Below are 19,653 nucleotides of genomic sequence, written 5' to 3'. Positions count from 1 at the left end.
AGCCTCTGATGATTGTGCAGCTCAGCTGGGCATGGGGGGCCGGGGCAGGGATTTTTGCTACCGGTTCTCCGAACCACCCGCCTCCATCACTCCCGGATCGGGCGATCCGGTCCGAACCAGGAGCATTTCACCCCTGAGTTGACAGCCAGATAAAATGAATGAATGAATACAGATCCAAAATGCTAGGAAGTCTTGGATGTTTGGCAGTCAGATAAATCAGGCACCAAGAGGCACATAGAGATAAACCACATCTATACATCATACGCAAGAGACACAAAAAAACCTAGGAAGGAAACAAAAAGAACACATTCCCTCCAGCAGTGCATAATCACATAAACAAGGATCAATATCAAACAAACAATCATGTATAAAACAATACTTTGATCAAGGAAACATCAAGCAGGAAGCCACACCTCTACTACTACTAGCAAACATAAACAGGTAGCAAATCCCATCCTCATTTGCAGTGATGCTGTTACCTACTTGGGTAAGAAAATATCCTCAAGCAAGCATTCAAACTCAAAAAGCCCCAAGAACTCCACAGATATATCTCTTTCACCAGGTTTTAATTTTTAAAATGATTTTGCATTTATTTGATTGTAGCTTTAATATTTACTTTACTTACATTTCGTTAGCTTCTTCAACAAAACAGAACGACAAGAAATAAACCAAATAAATAAATTTGGATTCTACTGATCATTGTGTATAACTTCACAAAGCTGATCCTTACACGAGACGAGAAAAAAACAGTGAAAAGAATGTTACTGAAGATTAAATAAGATTTGATTTAATCAACTCGGTCCAATATTTATTTATCTAATAAACATTAAAACTCAATGAAAATGACACAAGATGCTGGGATTAATTGTAGCAACAAGTGCTCTTAAGGACATCTTTATTTAGAGCAGTCTGAAATAGAAGGATAGCTGTGGTTTTAATGCACTTTTCTTGTTTTAGTTTAGACGTTTACATGCTGGGCTTTTTCACTTGAGTTTGTAGTAAACAGGGAAAAAATGCAAATAGGGAACACAACTCTGTTAGCTGATTAATTCTGCATTGTTCCATTTATTATTTTCAATGAAATAAATTGTTGTCCGTGTGAAGTACAATGAATGAGATCATGAGATCCAGTTTCTCATTCTTTTCTTTCACTGTTCAGTTGCCCAAATACATCCAAAAGCATTTCCCCTCCAGGCCAAATGTCGTAAGTAGCTTGCAAAATCTTGGACTGGGATTCTGCACTTTCCTTCCAACTGTTCAGCTGGTAATAATGGCGGGAGATGGGATTAAGCATTGCTAGGCCCCTCAACACGGAAAGAAGAGCCAGCCAGCAGTGGTCTCTAGGAAACAAAGTTCATTTTCATCTCTGCAATGTGAATCGGTCATGTCATCATGTTGGCATTCTTTAATTTAGAACATCCCTCCAACTGTTTGTGCACAGCTAACAATAACACTGTCACTTGCTTGCAATGTATTCAGGCAGCTGTGAACTTTGAAGGATCACATAACAATGAGCTAAGAAGAACTTTGGGTCCATAGAAAAATACTTGATAGCCCTCCCAATGGTTATTTAATATATTTAATAAATGAAGTATTTGATGGATAATCTCAAGTGAATCTCTGATATCCTTTGATCTCTCCGTTGTTTTGCATTACTCTTGTTACTATAGAATTACCGAGGGGTTAATAGTTGGCAGCTTCGTGTCTTCATTTTTAGGGCTAGTAGGAGTGCTGCTGCAGCTCATGTCAGCAGCTATTCTGTCTTCTGCATAGGGTTCTCTCTTGGAAAATCTCTGTTGTCTCCTGTAAAAGGAAAAAAAAATCAAGGAATAAAATTCTCTGTGGATATACATTTTATGGTTATAAAATATAGTTCAAGCATCCATTTGTTTTGTTAGCTGAATTCCAATACATCCCTACCTTGCAGAGTAACACTAATCTTTTACAGTTGAGGCTGAAATTATTATTGTGGTATTCCTCAAATTATAAGGTTGCCTGGTCTTATAATTTGAGTGCCTAGATGGCAATTATAGGAATTGTAGATCAGTGACTCCGCAACATACCTGCTGAAGAAGGAAGAGGAGGCTATGCTATTGGTCATAACTAGGGATAATGAGATTGACACAGAGATTGAGTTCAGTCTTCCCTCGCCTACAATTCTCAGATATATTTTCCTTACAAAGATGTCATTTTGCTTACAAAGATGTCAAAATTAAAACTTGTTTATTTCCCAATGGGTAGAGAAAGGATGATCAATGGCTCTTACCCAACAGAAACTTCAATTTCAATTAATCTATCTGAAAATGCTCGTCCAGGTGTGCTTTGCCAGATCCTTGGAGTATATGTGTTCCCCAATTGTTGCACTTAATTTTAACTAATAGACCAGAAGCTGAAAAATATTAAATGATTGATTGATTATGTGCTATCAAGTTATTTTCAACTCCTAGCCACCACATAGATTTTTTCATCTCTCCAATCTATCCCTAACCTGTTTTCCCCCCCCCCCCAAATTTTAAAAGCATGGCACTATTCATATTAACTGTATTTAAACTTAAACTCAAATTGGAAACTCAAAATTACTTTTGTTATGTTCACTCCCACTTTATACATGTAATGGATATGCAGGCCTATGACACGTCACTCAAAGGTGCAACCCTTAGCCTAAAAATGTGCACATTGCTTCAACCACAATTGAGTCCCATCTTCTTTGGATGCTTAATAGTTTTCTCTGCAATGAGAGCCATTTGATTAACATTACGTAAGTCACTTTCCTAAAGCTTCAACTTTTCAGGATAATCAATACTGACTTCCACAATAAAAATGAACAGACTTCAAACCAGATACGTTTTAACTTTTATTAGACCCTCAAGTACAAACAATCTCTTTAGATCTAAAGACAAGAATGCTACTGAGGAAACTTTATTTACATTCCAAAACAAACCAAGTTCACAATCTTTCACATTCAAGTCCACTCTTCCCTCTACTAAGCTGTCATCATTTCAGCTTAATTTAAATTGGAAAAAAAATCCCTTTTGTTTTTGCTATTGCTAATCTATTACTAATCGGATATGAGAAGTATTGTATGCGAGCAGCACATTTTACATTATTGTCAGAAAATTGCTTAAATAATAAATAAAGCATTTAGGATACTAACAGTAGATTGTATTAATTGTGTTACTTTTTATATATAACCACTGATTACACTCAAGAATAATCTCACAATTCAAAAGTTAACATTTTTCTGATAGTGAACTCACTATCCAAGCAGGAATCCCATAGTCCCAAATATCATACATATTGTACATAATTATGTAGTATGGAATCAAAGACACTATCCATATATAAGTAGACCCCGGGTTTTGCTGAAGTACCTCTCCAATACAACCTCCCCAAGGTATAGAATAGGCATACAGTAGTTCAAGAAAGTGAATGGCATTATACAGGCTGCAGTATGGCTCTCTGACTAGCACCCTGAAGAAAAAACATCATTTTCTTTATTTGTTTATCTGTAGATTCCATTAGTAAGACTTCTTAGTAAATGATTATAGCTCAAGATGAAGATATTGTTTGTATTTTATAAGCCTTATCCCTGCAGGCCACGTTATTTTTATTCTTGTGAGTGTATTTTGTTAGATCTGCAAGCTTCTTAAACAGCAATATGACTTCATGTTTTATGGATGAAGCGAAGGCCTCTTACTGACCTGCTTCCAAAACATAATCAATACGTCTTAAAATACAGCAGAGTATGAGTAAAAATGAAATAGCAATCTCAATTCAAATATTGGCTTCTGGACTCCAGTTAAAGGGGGATTTAGATCAGTGATTCCATTTTGATCTAGTTAGCCTACTGATAGTGGTAATATAAACCAGCCAAGCATGTAATTGAAAACTTGTTTTCAAGATAAACAGTTACATTGTCCGAAATCATTTGGTAAAAGAGAGAAATGGATCAGGGAAAAATAAACAACAACAATAACAGAGTGATAGAATAATAATAGAATAGTACAGTCTAAACATTTGGCTGACAAAACAAAAATAATAATAGGATATTTTTATAGAAGTGGACACATAGGATTAGAGGAACGAATCAGAGTTTCTAAATTTCAAATGTTCAGAATATTTTTATAATGGTGCTGGTGGTGATGATAATTTTAATACAATTTCATCATTTTGGATGGCTCTATATTTCAAATACATGATCCATATGGACCATTCAGGTGAACTGAGGACTCAACAAAAGCAGTTAACATTTAATGTAGCATTCTGACACCAGCTGAAGGTGAATTAAAACAATACTGCTTTCAAACAAACAATATATACATTGAGCATGCTCTGGACATGATGGTTCTCAGACCATCTTGCATGTGAGGTGAGGTGATTCGGGATAGATGAGAGCTCTGCCAAGATTGGTTTAGTAGTCCTTAGTATAAAAATGTAAAATCCAGCATGTGTCAACAAGCAAGTATATCAACATGCAAGAATATAGGTTCAGAAAATCAGGGAATGCAGTTTGTCATACAAAGAACCGATATAAACAACTCAATTAAAAAACATAAAACTAAAAGACTATTATAGTTAGGAATGCTAGATTTTATGTGGTAAAACCGTTTTTTTAAAAGGTTTGCCTTAAAAAGTGTGATATTATGTATAACATTCATTAGGCTATTCCCTTTCAAGCCTAAGCAGCATTATACCAAGCAGAGGAAAAAGCGTAACAAGTATAAACCAAAGAAACTGAAGAAATGAGATAAGGAAATATAGTTTAAGGTAGTTTCTCCGAACCCCATTCATTCCATATATTTTTGTCCTTCCATACCCATCATTGTTTTCACCACGTCTATACACACCATTTTATATACTGCATTTTGAGGATCTTAACTTCAATAGCTCTTTCCTGCTAAACTCTTGGCTTTTTCGAACCCACCCCTCTGAAATCTTCACACCTATTCATCTTATTGTGTGCTTTCTCTAAATCAACACACAACAGAATTCCTTTCAAACATTCGTTTTATTTTTGATTACATTTTCTCTTTTAGAGATTCCTTCTTTATTCTTCACCCATTTTCAGAATAACTTTTATTTCCTTAAAAAGTGCTCTGCACTGTCTCTGCCTCTTCTAATCTTGATCGTTCCTTGCTGTCTTTGATTACAACTGTCTTTTTTTCTATACACACATCTCTATATATTATTCAGTTCTAAATATAAATTAGCCCTCACTCTACTTTTCTTTCTATACATAATACAAGTCTTACTTTTATCCCAATTGTAGTTACATATGATAATGCATTTTTATTGGCATCTTCTTTCAATTCAATTTTAAAGCAACTCTACGGATTACTGTGGCACTCTCTAATAAATTTTCTTTCACTATGCTGCATGGAGCTTCTATGTCCTCTTTCTATTCATAATGTTGCAAGATTAATCTCTCCAATATATTTTGTTTTGATGCTTTTTCCCTCTGCAATCTTTTGATTATTATTCACATTTCTTTCACTTTTCCTTTCCCCCCCCCATTCATTTTTCCAAGATATGAGTTTGACATTATCAAATAATTATCCATTCTCAATCTTACATCATAGATAATCAAACCAACCATGTTTTTGTGGTAGTGAGCATTCTGTAGTGGTTAAAGTACTGTACAAAGAGCAGGGAGATCCAGAATCTAATAATCCTTGAGAGCAGAATCCAGCTGAATTATTTTGGGCACTCAAACCCTCTCATCTATAATCAGTGTTACACTCTGTAACAAGCCAGCTGATAAATAAATCCCTTGTCACACCATGTACTGATAGTTTCACTGTAAGAACTAAATGAGCCCAATGCAAAGATAAGTAAATCTTGCAACATGTGGAATAAACACTACAAAAAAAATATGAATTGTAAGACATAATCTTCCATATTTTACCAAACAGATGGGCCTATAGAGATTCACTTTCAGCACTAACCGTGGATCAAATGAGATTTTTACATAATGCTTTTTAATAATAGAGGGCGTAGACAAGATTACCAGCTTTACCCTCTACCACCTGTAGCAAGACCTACAAATGGTACCAATAAACCACAATCAATGCTCAATTTACCCGAACAATATATTAAAATCCAGCCAACTGTTATTTGCCTACCACCAACTACAAGGCACATGAAGCGGTCTAACACACACAATTAAGGGGAAAAAATCACAAGTTCTCAAGAAAAAAAAATCAGTTCAGCAAAGAATTTGGTAGATATCAGTTTGACTGAAATTAAATTTTCCCAGCAAACAAAGATGAGCTGTGCAAGTCCAAGAAGGCAGAGAGACAAAATACAGAGGTAGCTAGGGATTGTACAGCTGAATAAGCAGGGCACGTAAAGCGGGGGATTAAAATTTGGCCTTGTTAATTAACAATTAAGAGCCCTGAGCCAAAGCTTTTGATGCTATTCCTTCTGAGAAATTAGATCTGCAGACCTCATTGCTTATTTTTTTCAGCAGCTGAGAACAAGTGCACAATGATACTCTACTTTTAATGTATTCTTACTTCATATAAATTGACTTAAGGAAAAAGATGAATGTACTCTGCCCTTCTTTTTAAAAAAATGATTCTTTTCTCAATTGAAGTATTTTTCCCTTGTATTTCCCTCAACTTATTGATTAAGAGCCAGAGGAAACCCAGGAACAATGACCACTAAGATCTGCTCAGCTGGATAGTCCCTCATCCCATCTCCCGCCATTATTACTAGCTGAACAGCTGGACGGAAGCCTGAAGAAGAGAGAGGATAATGGCAGGCATTTTTCCCTGCTCACATCCAAAAGGAGACTTATTACCATCTATTTCAGGAAGGATCCCAAAATTTATTGCTTTACTTACAATATTGCTTGTAGATTGCCAGGAAAATTGTTAGCCTGAATAGTGGGCTCAAATAATATTGATAAAAGATATAAATATTTCATATGTAAAGGACCTGATGGAAATTACTTGTTTCTAGGAAGAGATGCTTAGTTCATATTTTGAGAATTGCATATAGGCAGAGAAGATTTATATACACCATTAACATATAAACCTAGCCAAGTGAAGGTCTTATTTCAGTTTCATTATAGCTCATCCTTTTTCTACATTTGTTTCTTAAAAGCATGACACATTCACCAACTTTCTGACATAAATTAGAAATATTGGGGAAATAATTTGCTTCTTTAGAAGTTGTGTTGATCCCAATGTAGATAACACACACTCATTATATGCTGTTTAATTGTCAAAATAAATCCATCCTGTTGTTACACTTTTAAGACAGTTACAACAATTAGGGAATAAAATAAGAGGGCATTTTAGATGGAGTGCAGTCATCAGAAGATTTATTGTGCAATCAACTTTGTGGGAATTCCAAGGAAATCGTCTTACACTTGAATTTTCTTTTCTGTCTTTGATATGGAGGTTTTAGCAGTTTTTGGTATGGTTTTTTTTTTTAGCAGTTTAGAACTTCTTCTCTCATTCTCCCCTATCATTTCTATGTTTCAAGGGGAAATCACAATCTCCCCTCTCCAAGCTAACCCAATAACCACTATAAGCATACTGGCTTTTCATAATTCTCCACAATTTCTTGCATCCAATTCCATCCTATTCTTTAAAAAATAATTGGCTGGAATCTCAGATGTCCAATGGGCAGGAGCTACTACTTTCATCTAAATAACCGAAACAGGATTGTGACATTGTGACACAAGCTCTGCCCTTTTCATATATGCATATGATATCACGACACATGTGCCAAAAACAGAGTTTGTTTTGGATAGTGTAATGCTGCTCTCATCATTTACTTTCACATATATCCCAGCCAAAATACTTTAGGGCCACATGTCTGCAAACATTATATGACCGTTGAAATTCATCCTTCAAAAGTTGCTCATTTAAATTCCTCAAGCATATTGCTAGAAATGGGCAAGCATGATAGGGTAAAGGTAAAGGTAATGGTTCCCCTCGCACATATGTGTTAGTCATTCCCAACTCTAGGGGGCGATGCTCATCTCCATTTCAAAGCCAAAGAGCCAGTGCTGTCTGAAGACGTCTCCGTGGTCATGTGGTCGGCATGACTAAACGCCAAAGGCGCACAGAATGCTGTTACCTTCCCACCAAAGGTGGTCCCTATTTTTCTACTTGCATTTTTACATGCTTTTGAACTGCTAGGTTGGCAGAAGCTGGGACAAGTAACAGGAGCTCACCCCATCATGGGGCACTAGGGATTCGAACATTGAACTGCTGACCTTTCGATCGACAAGCTCAGCGTCTTAGCTACTGAGCCATTGCATCCCTCATTTAAATTCCTCGAACATATTGCTAAAAATGGGCAAGCATGGTAGGATATCCAGTTGCAAATTAAAATAGAATCATCATCCTTATTACTGTAAATGTATATTAGGACCAATAATGTTCATGAATATTAAATTAATGAGCAAACAAATCAAAATCTTGGGTTTATGTTGTATGAAAGAATCTATAAAGATTACAAACAACATAGCAATGGATTATCATAAACAGGAAATAAATTCTACCTATAGAAGTAGAAGGCAGCCACTCCAAGGAGCAGGACCAAGAACAGCGCAGCCAAGACTGCAGCAGTTGCGATGTTTTGCTTCTTAATCTGCATCTCACGTTGTTGTTCCCACCACTCCAAGTCACTAAACTGGCAGCGGTCTCCCAGGTAGCCTTTCGCACAGCTGTTGATGGGCAAACCAACAAAGAAGGCAATGCCAATTATCAGGAATGGCTGATTTCATTCAACGAAGTACAGTCTTTCTGGAAAATTGTGATTTCTAGTCATCACATGAGAAAAAGCAGCAGTGAAAATACGTAGAAAGGACAACCAAGTTGTTTAGAAGGCTACTGAACTTGCTATGAAGGCCAAACAAAACTTGATGGAAATTCATAGCATTGCAACAACAGAATGGGGCATATGTTAAAAATAAATATTCAGGACTGAGAAAACTTCTTGGAGAATTAAACTGTGAATTTTTTTTTTCTGCCATCATGTTTTGTTTTAAAACGCCTTGGACAAATTCAAAAAAGATCAAGCTACCATGGCTGCTAGTTTTGAACGCCAGTTACTATCATCAAAATCCTGAGCAACAATACTTTAAAATGCCATCTGCTTGGAGAATAACAATGGAGGATGCTATCACCTTTGTTTCCATCTTTATAGCTTTTCACTATGCACCTGACCGACCATTACACAGTATAGAATAATGGATTAAATGAGCCATTAGCATGTTCTGCCCCAGCTACGGACCCCAAATAACGCAGCACACACAAAGTTCGTACAAACCTTAATTTACTAATTAAAGACTACTAATGAGCTTTCTTAGTATTGTTCGAACACAAGTACAATAAATCAGTCTTTTCTGAACAAAGGCTGTTAATTTAACTTCACTAACAGCCGACAAGAATTCAAAGAATAATAACTCAGTTCTGAGGCACAGTATTTCAGATAACCATAATCTTACTGTGGTTGGCAGAATGCTGAGAAGCAATTTGCAGGAAAACTGATAAGAGAGAAACAGGAGCCAAATCAAATGCTTTCTGTAATCAAGACACGAAAGAATTTGAACGAAGTTGTTTCCTGCAAATTGCATCAGTTGTCGTCCTTCCTTAAATATGCTAGGGGAGTGGCCAATTAGCCCCAAGCCTTACTCTCAAAGAGATCTCCTCCTGAGGAGCCAGTCCTGCCTTTTCGCAGCTCTGCACGCTCGTGCATCGAGAAGAGGCTCTTCCTCTTCACTGATGGGAGCTTCTGGAGGTTCTGAAGGCCCTGGCTGAATCCATGCCTCTGGCACCACATCTTCTCCAGCCTCCTCATTGTCCGACTCGAGTTGCCAACTGCACAGGCTATTGGCGCAGCACCACACCAGCCTCCTAGCTGTCGGAATTAGCTACTAACTGCACAGGCCGCTGACGGGCCACAACATAGCATGACCCTGCAGACATCTTCTGTTACTTTCCTTAACTTGGACTCCAATTGCAGAATTTTCACAATAGCCATGGTAGGAATTCTGAAAACTGTGATCCACATATTTGCAGACACCCAGATTAAGGACGGATATACTACTTTTTTCCTTAATCTGCTATCCCCAGACAGATTTGAATTACAATCTCTGCCTTCCAGTTAGTAAAAATGGGAATGATGGGAGATACGGCCCATATCATAAAGAAGGCACCAAACCGAGAAGTGCAAGGACATCACTTTTAAAAATATTTAAATGAATGAGCGCTTTAATATTGCTTTATTTTGACTCTAGTCAACAGATCTACATTTTACAATGTTAGCATTGCTTACTTGGGAACTAAAAGACAAATAGTAAATGATTGAAAGTAATATTTTTCTTTCTCCTCTGTAGGGCATTCACTAAATCCAACTTTATTTTGAATTGCACTGTGTAGACATCCCATGATGAATAAAAAGGCAATTTTTATTTTTACTGAATTCTACAGACCCAACTCACTCAGAGATCTGCCAAAAAGAGATCTGGACTGTTAAATAAGTAATAATACATTCTGAACTATAATAGTATGAAATCATGTGCTATGCTACAACCTTAGTATAACAAGCATGTTTATTTTTAAAGGAAGCTATAACAAGCCTTTTGATATGTCTTGAAAATGGGAACAAAAATATTTTTTCCAATTTGGTAATGGAGTGAAATCTCTGTGTTAATGAATGATGAAACACTGCCACCTAATGTAAAACTGTACACAAGAACAATAAGTATAAAATAATGTTTGAAGTCAAACTCAGGTTGTCATAGATATGTGACACCTAAGAACAAGATATGGAATATTTTAATTGAAATAGTATACTGAGCATGTTTTACAAAGTTCCATCTTTAGATATTCTCAAATGGAATGAGTATATCTACAAGAAGATTGCAGCACAAAATCCCTCTCATACCTTCCTGCTCAGTCAGAAGTATCTGAAGGGGATAATATCAAGAAAGCTAAGAAAGCAGCCACAATGGTATAACTGAAGTTCCACCTTGATTTTATGTTTATGTAACACATATAAAAATCAGACAGAGCTTAGATCGCAGCATTGTGGCAGCCATCTTGATTTTTTTTAACCATACCTACAAAAGCCCCATGTTCAGTGTAAAAATACCAAAGCTAGAGCTGATACACACAAGGATCTTGTGAGGTAAAGGGAAATAAATATTTCTATACCTCATCCAAACATTATATCCTCATATCAGTGGTGTGTGGTTCGGACCGGTTCGCAAGAACCGGTAGTAAAACCGGTGGGAGGCTCCACCCACCACCCTGGATGTCGTCATCAGCAATCTGCGCATGCGCGATCCCGTTGTGAACCAGTAGAAAAGGTAAGTAGAACCCACCCCTGCCTCATATGCTTTAGATTTGTAAGTGACTTGGGCCAAATGTTCAAAACTAGGTTAGTGAAAACTAAACTCCTCTCTTGATGACAGAGCTCACTGAGTAAGTTAGGATCAGACATTTTCTCTCATCCCAAATTACAAGATTATCATTGTGAAAACAAGAGATTATGCATGCCTTAAGCATGCATGGGATATAAATAAAATACATGTAATTCACATGTCTAGCAACACTATTTAACCTGCCTGTTATTTCACTGGACACTAACTGTTGAGTTTAATTAATAACTAGAAATACGTTGGAGTTCAGTACTTACTTGCATGCAAAAGTCTGCAGATCTGAAAAATAAATGCAAACTCCCTCATGGAAACAGTATGATGGTGAGCAGTCCATAGGACCTTCTTTTTCAGATAATGTAGAGTCATCCCTGGTTACAATAGAAGGAGCGATGACAGATTCTGAAACAATTTAGGAGAAGGGGAGTTAATGTGTTTGAGTCTCCGGGGCCAAATTTGAATGACTTGATTTTCTACTTGAGTAGATTCTCCCACTTTTAAAACAGTAAATAACAGCTGCTGGAAGAAATAAAGGCAGATACAGTGAAATGTCTACTTAGCAGGTCTTAATGCAACAGAACTGGGATACAAAATATGAAATTCCCTATGACTTTATGTTACTTAAAGTCATTGCATAATATCACTTTCTTAATAATAGCTATTTGACAATCAATGTGATGCAGTGTCTGAGATGCTGTATTTAGCAAGGTAAATGCAAGTCTTCACTTAAAAACTGAGTGCTTTTGGAATGGTTATTCATTACAAGCCTATTATAGGTTTATTCTCAAAGTAAAGCAGGAGGGGAGAGACGAAAGGAGGGAGAGATAGAAACACTTGGTCCATAGCAGTTGAGGAGGAACTAAAGAAGATTGTTACTAAGCAAATTAGGGTCTTTTTCTCCCCTTACTATGAGAGAACATTCCAGTTCATATATAATACTACGATTTTCTTCCATTGTGTAGCTAGCATTTTAATTAGGAAAACATAAGAACATAAGTACTGTCCTGCTAAATTGAACTCCTGTCCTGTCTAGTCCAGCAGATGGATAAAATTTCATAATGGATAACCAACTGCACAAGGACATCAACTGGTCTCCCAAAAGATGTGGCATTTGTAACTATCAAGCTAATAGCCATGAACCAAGGTTTTCCTCCCGAGTTGTTATTTCAGCAAAACAACAGATCGGGATATATTGATGCAGTAAGCAAGAGTAAGAAAGGGGGAATTTAAGTGGAGATGTCAGAGAAAGGAATGTACATTTGTAAAGTCTAATTGCCCATTTGCAAAAACGTGTACCTGCATCAGAATTGGCCCAGTTTGGGATAAGCTGACAAATTGCTAAAAATTGCTGCCTTCGTATCTCCAAGCAGTTCTTTTAGACACTAAACTTATGATTTAATGTCAGCCTTTGCATTCTAACTATGCAGATCAGGGAATCTGATTATGAACATAGTTTTCAATGAACCCTGATTGGAAATGTCAGCAACTCGAATCTCATGACTATTAACGAACATAAAATTATTTGATGAGTATTATGACTGACTCAATACGCGCTTTCATTTATAGGCAGGGTAATGATTTCCAATAAATCTCTATTGGGTCATTCATTCCATTAACGCTGCCAAATAACAGAAGGAGAAAACATCTCCTGACATCTAGAGGCTTTGCATATTGATGAACTGATGATGTTAAACATCACCTAGAATGCAGAAAGCCTGGAAGAAGGGATAAATAATGCCAGCAACCTTACAGAGTTTGGAAGTCTAGCGTCAGCAAGTACTTAAAACTTTTAAGAAGGGAATATAGTCTTTTCAGCACCAAGAACTATTTACATACTGTGATGGTTGCCTTGATGTAGTATCTCTGGAACTATCTGGAATTTTGAACCCATTTTTAAAACATAAAATACGGCTACCAGGCCCTCCAGGCTTAATATCTCTTTATTGTCATATCTATGAAACATATTTTTTTTTTTGTTTTACTATAATTTGACATTCTGTGGGGGAGCATATGCAGTCCATGGCCTGCAGGTTACATTTCATTTTCCAGCTACCTTGGATATAAATTACTATATGAACTCATTAAGGCAATTCATTGAATCTTCATATTTAGCAATTGTCAGATCCCAAACCAAGAATGACAGCTGTCAGTTCTTTCAAGCTGTTCTTTAATGGTTCACATCTGTAGACAAAATCTTGCCCGATTGAGCACTCTACTCCCTGCATCTACAATAAACTCTGTGAACTCTTAAGGAGTGGCTGTCTTCACCCTCTTTCTCTCACACATAAGATCTGGGCTGAGTTGCCTGTTACTTCTCTGGAATGCATCCCCTCCCTCCTGGGCACCCATCTTTTCTCTACTTTCTATCATATCAATATTAAAATCAAAATGAAAGTTAGTTATCCTGCTACTATCCCCCATAGGTCACAGTGCAAAACTGCTTTCCTAAATTGAAGGAAAATAAATGATGTGGAACCAGTGGTGGTATTCAGCCGGTAGTGGTATTCAGTAGCGGTGGCTGTGGGAGGCTCCAACCAGCCACCTGGACATCATCATGTCCCGCTTTTGACGCTCTGTGCATGTATTGATATCCTTTCAAAAGTCCCTTATACTTGGTTTTGTCAACAAGCTTGGGGTATCATGGAAATGGGGATTTAATGAAATAGTTACATTGTGTATAGCATCTATGATCTCCCAATCCTTTTTGGCTTCTAAAAATACATAATAATATGTACGTTTTAATCATACAATACTTTTATAACCATTGTTTTATAGTTTGACTGTATGCTACCCAAACTCATTTTTCTGTGAGATGGGCAGCATATAAATATGCTAAATCCATGTGATAAATAACTACATCTAGAAGCTTGGCATAAAAGCCCCTCTAAGTAGGATGGAGAAATTATTCAGAATGCCCAGAGGTACATCCTTTATCCTAATAACTCACCAGAACAATGAAGTCCATCTTCAGCATAACCCAAAAGGCACTCACAGAAGTAGCTTCCTTTGGTATTGATACATCTAGACCAGTTCTGATTGCACTGTTCTTTGTTAAGAAGGCATTCATCAACATCTACAAGATAAAAAAAAAGTATTTATAGCTGGGAGACTATCCATGAAAGAATTAATTAAATTCTTTCTAACAGAAGAGTTGGGAGGATAAAAGAAAACTGGGGAGAATCATGCATGCTGCCTTAAATTTCTGCTGAGAAGGCAAGATATAAATACAATGAATCAAATCTGCTGTAGATGGACCTCACTCATATATGAATGCATTTGTATAGCGAACTTATTACATTGATAACTACTGTATATTGATTTTAAATGTGATCTGAGTGAGACCTCCGAACGCTGACCATCCTGACTGTCAGGGATAATCTATTCTAAACTGAAGGATAATCCTAACGTCAAGGCATATTAAAAAGTTTAAAAAGCTCTAACTTCAAACCTGAATTTATAGTTGCTGTATTCCTTATTAATCATAGCTTGTCTGCTTTTTGAAGGCACTAGCATGGTGCCAGAGGTATATTTCTGATCTCAAAATGACGACCCAAGATGAAATACATGCAAAAATATATAATATTAATATTACTCTGTAATCTGTCATGTAAAATTACCATGGCACAGTTGATCTTCTATGATGAACCCTGTCTGGCACTCACACACAGCACCATTTTGATGTGCAATGCATTGAGAATTGAGATCACAACCCAATGGTGTACAGTTGTCCTGATCTGTGGCACAAAATAAGGATAAGAAAATTTATCACTCTACAGTTATCCATAGTTTATGTGTTCACAGTAGTACATTGTTATGAAAAAACTCATTAGAGCTAACTTTTTAAATTTTATTCATCTGACCCCTTTGTGAAATCCAATTTTTTTTTTACTACCAGTTCTGTGGGCATGGCTTGGTGGGCGTGATGTTGTTTGGTGGGCATGGCTTGGTGGGTGTGGCAGGGGAAGGATACTACAAAATCTCCATTCCCTCCCCACTCCTGGGGGAAGGATATTGCAAAATCTCCATTCCCACCCACTCTTGGGCCAGCCAGAGGTGGTATTTGCTGGTTCGCCGAACTACTCAAAATTTCCGCTACCGGTTCTCCAGAACCTGTCAGAACCTGCTGGATTTCACCCCTGAGCTGCTTCCTCTTTACAAGACACATGGGTTATGGTCAGGATGACAAACCTTCTTAGTAGCAGACTCTATTTTATGGAATATTCTCTTTCCAAGATATCTATACCTTCTTCCCTATTTGCATTTTGCAACTGATCAAAACAGTATTGTTCCAGTGGGCATTTCTAATTTTTTAGTCAGTTAGTTAGCATCCTTCCTGGGGTTGAGAGGAAGTGACTGGTCCAAAGTCAACCAGCTGGCTTTGCACCTAAAGTGGGACTAGAATTCCCAGACTCCCAGCTTCTAGCCTAATGCCTTAATCCAAGGGTTGGGAACGATAGGCCTTTTATGACCTGTGAACTTCAACTCCCAGAATTCCTGAGCCAGCCATCCTGGCTCAGGAATTTTGGGAGTTGAAGTCCATCAGTCATAAAGGGGCCATCGTTCCCCACTTCTGCCTTAATCACTACAGCAAGCTGCTCTCATTCACCCCTTGGATTAATTTAAATATTGCTAGCTAATACTTTGTACTTTCTTCTTTATCAATGGTTTTCAAATGCTTATCATAATCAGAGTCCGTTTGGATTGAAGGGGCTATAAATGTTGCAAAATAAATAAATAAGTAATATTTGTCACAAAGCTAGTTGCTGGCACAGTTTAACTTGCCACTGCAGAGTCGACAGATCAATGATCTAAGTTAGTATAAGGCAGATTTTTTTATGCTCCAATTGCACATGATCACAACAGCCATTGGCATAAACACTGATAACACACGTATCCTTTTGCCATTAGGAAATAAGAAAAGGCAATCTTTACTAGACACCACAATTTCAGCAGTCAGTGTCTGTTGCTTCTCTCGATCATCCCCATGGCTATCACCATATTTGCTGTTAATCAGAAGATGCTGGGATGATATTTCTCCAGCAAACATTTCCTTTCCTACTGCATCTTCCTTGTATGTAGAGATACGGCCTGAAAGAGTAAAAATAAGTAGGTGATATACACCACTGCACTGTGTCATTTCAAAATTGTTATTTACTAGTGGAGAAATATCCCTGTAATGCAGTGGTGAAATCCAAAATATTTTTACTACCGGTTCTGTGGGTGTGGCTTGGTGGGCATGGTGTGGCTTGGTGGGCGTGGCTTGGTAGGAGTGGCAGGGGAAGGATACTTCAAAATCTCCATTCCCTCCCCACTCCTGGGGGGAAGGGTATTGTAAAATCTCCATTCCCACCCCACTCTGGGGCCAGCCAGAGGTGGCATTTGCTGGTTCTCCAAACTACTCAAATTTCTGGCTACCGGTTTGCCGAACTGCTCAAAATTTCCGCTACCGGTTCTCCAGAACCTGTCAGAAGCTGCTGGATTTCACCCCTGTTGTAATGTATTCAACTGCTAAATTAAAACAAAAAAGGAAATATATTGTAACCGTCAAAATAGACCAGTAATAGGAGTCACATTGGTTAGCATATAGGTGTAATTAAAATGACAATCAGAATATTTTTCTTTTTAAAAAGTTGTTAATTGATTATTGGGGCAGGTTTTGCTATATTATAAAATGTATTACAATGCTATTTTATTATCACTGTTTGCAGCACTTGCCAAATAGTAGTTTGCCAGCAAGCTTGCTTCTAACATTTTAGAGCCCCTAATACAGAGGTCTTCAAACTTGGCGGCTTTAAGACTTGTGGACTTCAACACAGCACAGCTGGAGAATTCTGGGAGTTGAAGTCCACAAGTCTTAAAGCTGCCAAGTTTGAAGACCTCTGCTCTCATAAGCCCTGATACAGAGCTAATCAGAAAAAGACTGAAGTACACTTGACATACAGTATACCTGGTTTGGCTAAAGGGTGAAGTACAAGCAGTGAAGAAGGTCTCAGCATGCTTCCTCCAAGGCGTATCTTCTTGAGGCCATTTTTCTTCTCTATTCTCAGTAATGAAGGCCTAGTCCAGTCAGATACCCAAATGTAATGCTCAAAAACCGTTATGCCATAGAGATAGCCTAGAATGCAGATAAAAGATAACAGTTCCATTATATACATGTACTGAGTAAACGTATCAATTTTATTTTATTTTATTTTTTATTTTATTTTGAATTTGTATACCGCCCTTCTCCCTGAGGACTCAGGGCGGTGAACAGCCAAGTAAAAACATCAAGTACAAATATTAAAATACAGTTAAAATATACATATATAAATTTGGCCCCATTAATTAAAAACAATAAACAAAACACTTAAAAACACTTAAAAAATTAGGCCAGCCTGGCTTGCTGGAAAAGGAAGGTTTTAAGGGCATGACGGAAGGCACTGAGGTCTTGGATTCTCCTTATCTCTGGAGGCAATTAACATGCACCCAATAAATTTCTATTCTGAACATTGCAGATCAAGATCCAAATCTAGATTTCTAGGGATTGCATGGATTGTGCCATAATCTCTTCTGCAACTTGCAGATGCCCCCCCAACCCCCACTCCAGAATAGATGAGACTAAAATCTGTTTGTTTTTGGAGGAGGCATCCCTCAATCCAGAGGTGAGTTTCAGCAAGTTCTGACCTGTTCTGGAGAACTGGTAGCAGAAATTTTGAGTAGTTCGGAGAACCGGTAAATACCACCTCTGACTGGCCCTGCCCCCATCTATTCCCTGCCTCCCGAGTCCCAGTTGATCAGGAGGACATGGAGATTTTACAGTATCCTTCCCCTGGAGTGAGGTGGGAATGGAGATTTTACAGTATCCTTCCTCTGCCATGCCCACCAAGCCATGCCACGCCCACCAAGCCACACCCACAGAAGTGGTAGTAAAAATTTTTGAAGCCCACCACTGCCTCAATCCCTTAAAAGCCCTGAACAATCCTTAAAGACTCCTAGCCCCATCTGCAGCTTTAGTTATATACCCTACACTGTATTAGAACTGCCCCTCCTTGTTATAAATCAAAGTTTAGAGTCAGAGTGAGGCAGAATCTTTTAAATTCCTAGGTCAGACTCTTGCCTAAAGCACATTCATCAATCTGTATTAGATGCAGAGGGAAAGACATGTGTCCTTCCAGAGGGCATTGGACTCCAGATGTCATCACTGCTACCACAACATTGATGGATAAAAGCAAGAAAAGCAGTTCAAACAATATATGCAGACTTTAGATCACCAAGTGACTTTATATCAGGAACATCAGGCGGGAATAATCTGTGCAAGCATTAAAGCAATGAGATGTCAGCTCACTGGTAGCTTGTTTCACTAGAAATTTTTTTTTATTTTTTTTATTTTTTATTTATTTTTATATGCCGCCCTTCTCTGGAGATTCAGGGCGGCTTACAATGCGTTAAGCAATAGCCTTCATACTTTTGTATATTTTATACAAAGTCATCTTATTGCCCCCACAAACTGGGTCCTCATTTTACCCACCTTAGAAAGGATGGAAGGCTGAGTCGACCTTGAGCCTGGTGAGAATTGAACTCGCAGTAATTGCAGGCAGCTGGATGTTAAATGCTGCCTTAGTAGGAGGCATTAGCCTCCTACGCCACTCAGGCTCCTGTTCTAATGGTTCTAACCGATGTTTAATTGACTTTAAATACTACAAATTACTACTTGTAATCCAAAATATTTTTGTATTGCCAGTCTTCAGTCATTTATTTAATCGTATCTAAAAAGTCCCATTCTTCTAGGATTTTTATGATTTCTGATGATTTTGTCAGAACTGGGAGGCCCAAGGGTACAAAATCCAGATTTCAGTTATAGCACAGGTAGTTTTCAGTTAACGAATATTTGCAATTACAAGGGTTACGAAAAAATAACATTGTGTCCAATCTACACATTTACAACCTTCACAAGTCTGTAAAGCAAAAGAAAGCTGAACTACAGGTGGAGCTCTTGCCTCACAATCAGGTGGTTGTGAGTTCGATCCTAGATAGAGGCACATGTAGGATCTTCTGCTTGGGCAGAGGTTTGGACTAGATGACCTTCCAACTCTGTTAATCTGTTAAAACCATAAACCCAGTTAATGTCCACTTTGCTTAACAATTGAGTTGCAGGTCCCAATTGTGATCACTAAGCAAGGACTACTTGTATTAACATCAGTTATAAGCATTGTCTTTATCTTTGCTCTCTTAACACAATAGGGTGTAATCTGTAGCTTTAGGGAGATATATAT

General features: G+C 37.7%; 1 protein-coding gene across 2 annotated transcripts in view; it reads right to left on the bottom strand.

Moving 5' to 3' along the window:
• Positions 1–547: 547 nt before the first annotated feature.
• EGF (epidermal growth factor) overlaps positions 548–19,653 on the bottom strand; it is a 53,163-nt gene continuing 34,057 nt past the window's right edge. Inside the window, exons 14-20 of one of the 2 annotated variants that reach the window (XM_034442277.3) lie at positions 17,349–17,516; positions 16,334–16,489; positions 15,019–15,135; positions 14,349–14,474; positions 11,662–11,803; positions 8,519–8,683; positions 548–1,803 (exon numbers count right to left, since the gene is read on the bottom strand). In XM_034442277.3, the coding sequence (XP_034298168.2) occupies positions 1,665–1,803; positions 8,519–8,683; positions 11,662–11,803; positions 14,349–14,474; positions 15,019–15,135; positions 16,334–16,489; positions 17,349–17,516 (1,013 nt within the window). In that variant the 3' untranslated portion in view covers positions 548–1,664. Of the gene's footprint in view, positions 1,804–8,518; positions 8,684–11,661; positions 11,804–14,348; positions 14,475–15,018; positions 15,136–16,333; positions 16,490–17,348; positions 17,517–19,653 lie in introns of those variants that run through there. The other variant, XM_034442280.3, reaches the window with a different exon arrangement.

This window comes from Pantherophis guttatus, chromosome 8 (assembly GCF_059756535.1).
Source record: "Pantherophis guttatus breed Tessera chromosome 8, ASM5975653v1, whole genome shotgun sequence".
NCBI lineage: Eukaryota > Metazoa > Chordata > Lepidosauria > Squamata > Colubridae > Pantherophis > Pantherophis guttatus.
Note: the sequence above shows the minus strand (reverse complement) of the source record. Positions and strands in the feature narration are given on the sequence as shown.